The sequence below is a fragment of the Asparagus officinalis genome, chromosome 5, assembly GCF_001876935.1.
Source record: "Asparagus officinalis chromosome 5, Aspof.V1, whole genome shotgun sequence".
Classification (NCBI taxonomy): Eukaryota; Viridiplantae; Streptophyta; class Magnoliopsida; order Asparagales; family Asparagaceae; genus Asparagus; species Asparagus officinalis.
This window is the reverse complement of record NC_033798.1, coordinates 69,950,097-69,958,355: the sequence shown is the minus strand read 5'-3', so window position 1 is coordinate 69,958,355 and position 8,259 is coordinate 69,950,097. Positions and strand designations below refer to the sequence as shown.

General features: G+C 33.9%; 1 protein-coding gene across 1 annotated transcript; it reads right to left on the bottom strand.

Annotated features, from left to right (window-relative positions):
• Positions 6,366–7,229, bottom strand: LOC109843753 (protein MIZU-KUSSEI 1-like). The gene has a single exon (XM_020412715.1). It carries the CDS (start codon positions 7,142–7,144, stop codon positions 6,542–6,544), a length of 603 nt encoding a protein of 200 aa, XP_020268304.1. The 5' UTR covers positions 7,145–7,229; the 3' UTR covers positions 6,366–6,541.

The following is an 8,259-nucleotide window of genomic DNA, read 5'->3' as shown; positions in this document are numbered from 1 at the left end:
CAAAAAGGAAAAGGCGAAGGCAGGTAAGAGTTTTAAAGTTATAATCTAGGATTTGACAAATGGGGATGAAGCTAGAGATGAGTCAAGTGAAGATGACAAATATGCGAACAAGTGTCTTATAGGGAGATGTGCATTATTTTCAGATTCAGACCAGAGTATCCCAAGTGGTTTTAATAATAAGTATTCAGATGAAGTGATATATCCATCTTGTGATGAGCTTTATTCTAAGTATGAGGAGGTGTTAATTTATTTGGAAACTATAGCTCAAAAATATAAAGAAGCTAAAAAGATAAATGTAAACTTGAAGAAATAAAGTAAACTTTTGTCAAAGAAAGTTGAATTTTCCTCTTTAAATTTGAATTCAGTTGATTCTACCTCTTTTGTGTGCATACAATATTTTGAATTACAAAATCAAATATCTTGTTTATCTAAGAAACTTTAAAATATCCAATATGGAAAAAAATTAAATGCTAAAATAGATGAGTTATTTTGTGATTTATCATCTGAATAAATTAAGTTTGAAACTCGATTCATAACAATTGTTTCTAAAAATGAACAACTATAGTCCAAAATTAGTGATTTGGAAAAAGCTGTGAAGCAATTTTCTTTGGGTTCAAAAGGTCTTAACATGGTCCTTTCCAATCAATGATTTAAAAAAGTTAAAACTGAACTTTGTTATTTATATTCTGAAAGATATAAAAAGTTTCAACCATCTTTTATAAAGGGTAATAATCTTGGTTGTTTTGATCCTATTCCTAATGGAACTTATCATTCTATATGCTCATTATGTGGAAGAACTGGACATATTTCGATAAGCTATCGTATGAGATATATGCTTGAAATAGTCAAACAGATTTGGATATCGAAAGGTCTTATTGTTAACCAACATGGACTTATGTGGATACCTAAGTCATATGTATCTGCCTTTCTATAGACTTGCAGGTTGAGCGGGAATTAAGGCAATACAAGGAAGTTGTTTGCTAATTTAGGGTATCAAAATCCAATCCTTGGTCTGCATTATAAGGAGATACATGTTTTATATATTATCTCCTCATACAGGTAAGTTTTCTAACTTTATATATATGTGTTTTTATAGGTTTATATAGAATAAAAAAAATTAAATCATCAATGGTCTCCGTGTTACCATCAATGGTTCATCATCGATGAACAAACATAAAAGGGGGCAGTTAATTTTTTTACTCTTTACTTTTACCCCTTTTTATCTCTCTTCTCCAAAAATCCTTTGATTTTTCATTTTTGTGGTGGATTTCATTGATTTTTGTTACTGTTATCATCATCATCGTCGCTTATTTCTTATTTTTGATTCAAAACAAATCAAGAGGTAACTGTCAAAATCCTAGATCTTTAATTTTGATTATTTCTTGTGATTTTTGAATGATTTTGATAGTAAATCTTGTGTGGATGAAATATGAATGAGTATTAGAATGTTTTAGATTATTGATTGTTGAGTTGTATACAAGTTTTAGATGATTTAGGGAAAAACACGTTAGGTTCGGTTCATAGACCATCGATGGTCGAAGAACACCATTGATGGTCGAAGAACACCATCGACGGTGTTTCAACTATCGATGGTTGTCCGTTATCCATCGATGGTGTATAAGCTGAAACTAATATTTTTGCTTGTTTTTCATAATTTACTTACTATATCTTTGATTCTAGACTATCTTATGTATATTCTCTATGCTAATACCTATTTATTTGACTTTGTAGAGAATGCCTTCTAACAAGAGAGCTCAATCTTCACTACCATCATCTCAAGAGATGCTCGAGAAATACAAGAAGTTATATATTGTGTATGAGCGAGGGCTAGACGAGAGACATTTGCAGGAGTGCAGGAGTGTGATATGTAGCTAATCTAGGATCAATGAAGGATAAAGGAGGAGATAAAGATAATGTTTCTTGGGTTCGGGAATTCTACATGAACTACAGCCTACCCTATGGAACTTCTGATTACGATTATTACTGATTACATCCACATGATTCTTCGTCTACCACCACCACAGTAGAGATGCCACGATGTTTTTATCTTTTCAGGGAACGTCCCTATTGGTTCTAAGGATTACACCCACATGATTGATTACCTCACAAATAAATCCTTTTTAGGTGTATACAACACAAGTTATCTAAAATCTGAGTATGTCCTTCTTAATCTCGTTCTTAAGTTTGATCCATATCCTAGTGCTGCTTACACTACTTTATCTATTCGAGTTGTCATTTTTCTATATTAGATTACTTAGGGTCAGTCACTTGATCCTGCACAAATTAATTTTGTATGGATATCATTAGTTGCCTTACGCACTAGGGAGTTGGTTGAGAAGAAGAAGAAATAGAACACTCAGCTAGTCTAATCCTTCTTGATCACTCGCATTTGTAAGGATCAGAGGATTCCTATTTCACCTTTTGATTAGATGGAGAAGGGGAGAGCTGCTTTGTGTGATGAGATGACTAGGAAGAGCTTAGGCGCAAGATGAAAGGGAAAGTCCTCAGTCGGTCAACCATTTGGGTCTGAACTTGCAAGAGATGATATTCCTGGCTCTTTAGGAGGTGATGCTTCTTATTGGACTTTGGATACTCAAGGAAAGAGATTGTAGTTGCTATATGAGAGTGAAGTCCATGAGAGTTGATATGAGTGATCAACATGAGTACTATGATGCAACATCGGTTCTATGACGCTTCTCTTTAGTTTCTAATAGATGATGCTCGTGGGATTGATCCATCGCTTCCTACACCACCAGTCGACAGAGATTTTATGCCCAAGATACCCGTGGATATGGCCATGAGGAGATGGAGAGATATGACATTTTACGATGATTGTTTCATCTTTTTATTTTCTTGATCCAGGATTATTTTTCTTCTTTCTTTATTTTACACTTATTTTTTCTTTTATTTTCTTATTATTCTAGACTTGTATATTCATATGATGCATGATATACACTGGCATATACTAACTTTTATTGACTTTCATTACATATCTGTTTAGTTGTACTTTTCTACATGCTCACCTAACATGTTGTATGTACATATATTTTTTGGTTTTTATTTTATTTTTTCTTGATTTTTGGTTATTTTTATATATTAAAAAATAAAAATTTCTCTTTCTTTCTTTTTATATTCTTATAAAAAATGAAAAACAAAATAAAATTTTCTCTTTCTTTCTTTTTGTTTTCTTATGAAAAATAAAAATAAAATAAAATATTCTTTTTCTTTATTTTTCATTAAAAAACATGAACATGCCTATGTATATACTTTTGCATGAAATATCCAGATATGATTATTTGTTGGTATATAGGCATCAAACAGTCATATTGGTTCACATATTTTTCACTTCTTACATTATATGTGCACATATAGTTATACATATTTGATTGATAAACATGATGATTCATGATATATTTCGTATTACTTTTCACACCTTAGTATTACTTGTCATGTTTAGTCTTGTAAAAGTAAGAATAAATATTTTTATATATTGTTCATGAAGTGTTTTTAGATATGTCAAATAGTTTTGAGCTCAGTCTATACTTGAATATAGCATCAAAAATTTTCATGTACATAGCACATTAGTGCTATTAAACTTCAAGCAAAAAGAGTGTATTTGTAAAAAAGATGGTAAAAACCCACACTCTATAAATCCACGGTCAAATTTGAGTGTACACGTTAAAAGATGATCAAAGACCCACACTCGTGGATTTGATTATGTAATATCTCAAGGTTATCCATCCTATGCTAAATATTTTTAATATTTAAAGATGATGTACATCGCCCTCTAAATACTATCTTCTTCCTCTTAAAAAATCCTATATGATTGAGGTGATAGATTAAGATTTTGGACATTTTCCAAAGGTTGAGATAATTCAAGTTGAGTAATAAAAGAAGAAGCTCAAATTAGATAAGATATATCTAAATTTATTTTATGAACTAATATTACTTTTATTGAGGTTTTTACAAACTTTTCAATAATATCTTCAAAGTTTGTGCGTGAATTTTAATATGACCTACCATCATGGTTAACTTATTTTGATATTATATATTGTATCTCTCGTGCTACTTTCTATAAAAAAAAATTTGTGAACCATATGAATTTCTCTTCCTTTTATCTTTGAATAAATTTTATTTAAAATTTTAGGTATAATCCATATCCTATGTGTGTTCTTCTTTGCTAAAAAAAAGAGGGGGAGGGGGGATTTGAAAAGTTTCAAAATTTTGCTTTGTTTTAGAGGGAGAAGATTACATGTGTTTAAAAATTGGAATTTGCTTAGTTTCAGGGGGAGTTTCTGGAATACCTGTACTCTTTTAGTATGCATATTTATAGGGGGGGGGGGGGGCGTTGCATTGTTACCATACATTTTTATGATGTTATTTTGAATTGAATATATATCTCATCATGTTTTACAGTTTTTACTTTAATTTTAAGTTTTGTTATTATCAAAAGGGGGATATTATTAGAATATTGTTCGAGTAGAACATTGTTCGTGTAATATATCTTGTTTATTTAATAACAAACACTTATTTTCTAGTGTTATATTTGTAAGATGATATATTTTATGTGTAAACATGAATGAAACAAGTTACGGTTCAAAATGATGTAAAAATCAACACGAACATTGATTTCATCTTTTTAACCATTGATGGTCAAGAGGCCCTATCAATGTTAAAGCCAAGTCATCAAAGTACTACTGAAAAGAATTAGAGAAACAGAAACTAGAAATTAGACCATCGATGGTCTATAGTCAATCATCGATTGTTGATAATCGCAATGACAATCGATAGACTATAGTCATATAATCAAAAAAAAAATCCCAAAATAAGAATTTGCATAATCAATGGAATACATCCAACCATCAATGATCATCAATAGACCATCGATGATCGTGTCTCCCCATCGATGGTTATGTCGTGTTTTAGTAGAATTCATGCTTTAATCTCAATCGTTCGTTGACTCATTTGATCTCCTATCTGCACTCAGATTTGGGTATCACTTTCCTATCCTCTCAAGGTATATTTAAGGGGAGTTGGAGATCAAAATTAACAAGGAGGAAAATATACAAAACAGAGAGATCTTTGTTATAGGGTTTGAGAGAGAGAGAGAGAGAGAGAGAGAGAGAGAGAGAGAGAGAGAGATAGATAGATAGATAGATAGAGAGAGAGAGAGAGAGAGAGAGAGAGAGAGAGAGAGAGAGAGAGAGAGATGATCAAATCCCCTTATCCTTGTTCAACTTCTTCTCGATGCGCTATTCATCAGAGTTTGATTCAGCGAGAAGGAATGCCCTACACCTACAAAGCTACAACCTTATTCACGGATCTTCATCTACATCGATTTGAAGAACAATTTGATAAAGAAATGCATGATTGTTCTTTTAATTTATACTTTAATTATTTTGGGTTGATTGTATTTCAAACTTGTGAGTTTAACAGCGTACTCAAGCAAGGGTAGTTGAGGGTTGGCGTAGTCAAGCTATATTAACCGAGGGTTTGGCTAGCTAGGGCTAGTTTCTTCTAATCATTGTGAAGAATTAACTTAGGCGACAGGTTTGGGTAGATTCCAGGGTGTGGTCTTTAAAGCACACCAAATCAGGTTTTAATTTGGGTAAGCTCTGGTCATAGTAAAGAAGGTCATTCGTGAGAAGGAAGAGTGAACGCATGATTTTAATCCAAACCATTATAAAAATCTTGTGTGATTCTGTGTTGATTTGCTTTTAGTTTTTCGCTTATTTTATTTTTGCTACTTATTCTGAGTTAGTCGAAGAATTATAGCAATACTATTCACCCTCTCTCTAGGCTTGCATCTCAGTTCCAACACCAAGTGCAAGAGACATTTTAGGGGGGCTTTGTGGGAAAACTAAAAAAATGTTGTGGGGGCTATTTGAGGCACTTTGGAGTTTTGATGGGTCGCGTGGGAAATGTTTTGGTCGTTAGGGAGAAAAATGAAGTTTAAGGAATTTTTTGGGAGAATGCTCCAAAGTTAGTTTCTTTTATTAAAATAATAACGGAGATATTCTCGCACATAAAAAACAACGAAGTATTGATCTCTAAAACCAACTGTCCTACTTCAGTCAACTCTTACATCGCATGCCTAAACCTTCATGATTATGTTCATAGTTCCTTGATTTCATCTTTAATATATCCATTCTTTCTCATTTAAAAGTTCTATATTCCCACTCCAAATAGAAAAAGAACAGAAGTACGTCACAACTTTATATTATAAATAATAATGCATGCTAGTGCCACTTGAGCGATCTTAATTTTCTTTATGTTTAGCCCCTAATTTATGTATATGCACCCTACTTTCTTCACTATGGCATGAAATAATCAACCTCCTTCAAAATATTAAAGGTATCTTGCAATTATATAAAGTACCAGTCCGTCCATGCATATATAAGTCTATAACTTGCTAAAAGGTAACTGTACACACTTTTGACTCAAAATCAAAAGTACAATAGAAAATTTGGCTTAGTATCTACTTCACTCTAGATCTATACAATTATTAATATTAATCCACAATACAAAACATTCTACATCTCTAAGATCTCAACAGAAAAATACTGAGCTCTTGCCCCGTACTCCCAACCGGATTCATCATATGAAAGGACTCCGAATCAACCGACCCGATAACCCGCTCAAACCTCGCCCTCAAGTACATCATGTCCCCGCTCTCCGGCTTCACCAACCCCGGCAAAACTCCGGCGCCGACCGACGTCGACTTCATCGTCTTCAACAGCAGAGCAACGTCTCCTTCACTCATCTGCCTCTTCAACGCGTACCCAACCCTTCTGCCGTTACAGTACATTGTCCAGACGGGTATGTTAAACAACTGACCCGACCGGGACCTGGACCCGACCCGGTTGCACTCGAGGGCGATGCGGAGGAGGCCGTACTGCATTTCCTTGGCTAGGTAGGAGGTGGGGATGGAGAATTCGAGGAGGAGGAGGGGGACGGAGCTGGAGTGGGATTGGATGCAGAAGCTGACGCGGCCTTTTCGGTATCCGAAGAAGGTGCCGGTGACGGTGGAGGTGGTGGTAGTGACTGTGGAGGAGTCGGAGTCGGAGGAGTCGGAGGAGGGGAGATGGGAGGGGTCGATGATGCAGAGGGGGCCTCGCTGGTTGCCGAGGTCTACCATCCTCATTTTTGTCGTTGTTTGAAGTTGAGAAAGTGAGAGGGAGCAGGGGGGGGTTTTGGTTTGGTGAGTTGTAACTTGTAAGGGGAAGTGAGTTGGGTAGTGGGGGTATTTATAGGTTGGAGAGAAGAATTGAAGGAGTGGGGAAATGGCCATGTTTGTTTTCTTGCGTTATTTGAATATATACACCCCTTACATCATGTGTATTTATAAAAATACCCTCCAAATATCAGTATTTGCAAAATTACTTCTCAAATTATCAACTTTGAAAAAAAAATATCCTCAAAGCAATTAATCATCAACTTTGATAAGCTAATTTGTAATTTTTATCACCAAGTTGACGATTTGTTGATTTTAGGGGTATTTTTTCCCCCAAAGTTAATAATTTGAGGGGTAATTTTGTAAAGACTAAGGTATGGGAGGCCTTTTAGCAAATACCCATGATTTAATGAGTGTATATGCGAACAGCCCTTTTTTAATAAATATTTAGATAGTTTTACATACTAATAAATAATAAACAATAGAAAAGTAGTATTTTGAAATGTAAGGTCTAATAATTGGTCTTCCTCTTTTTTGGTAGTAGACCGGATCTGAAATCTTATTAAAGAGACGTGTACGTAAGATGTTGTTCACCGTATCATAATTAATTTCAAAGTTAAAGTGAGTATTTTGAAGTTATAATTTTATTTGCTAACTTTTTTAAATTGAATTGAATTGACATTTTAATAGGTTGGCATTTGAACTTAAACATTCAGTCTTTTTTTTCTCCTAATTTTAAATTTATGACCGATGAGATTTAAACTTGAGTTGATTTGTTATTATTTTAAAATTTCTTCTAATGTGTCAAAATTTCTAAGTTAAGTTAAAAATTAAGGATTATAACTTTTATATTTTACGACAGATATCGATAAAATAGGAACAAATTAAAGCAAATTTGTGCCACACAGATGTTAAAGCAAAGAAGATTTAGCTTTTCTCCCCCATATATTGTTTTGTGTGGGTGAAAGCGTGGGCCGAGGAATCATGGACAATAATTCTGTTGCACGAGGGGAGTAGGACCCAACTTTGTTTGGGGGCGGGCGTGGCATTTGCAAGGGAAAAGGAAAGAGGAGTATATTCCAGTG

Coding starts and splice junctions, on each gene's coding strand:
- LOC109843753 (XM_020412715.1), bottom strand. CDS start 7,144: ATGAGGATGGTAGACCTCGGCAACCAGCGAGGCCCCCTCTGCATCATC.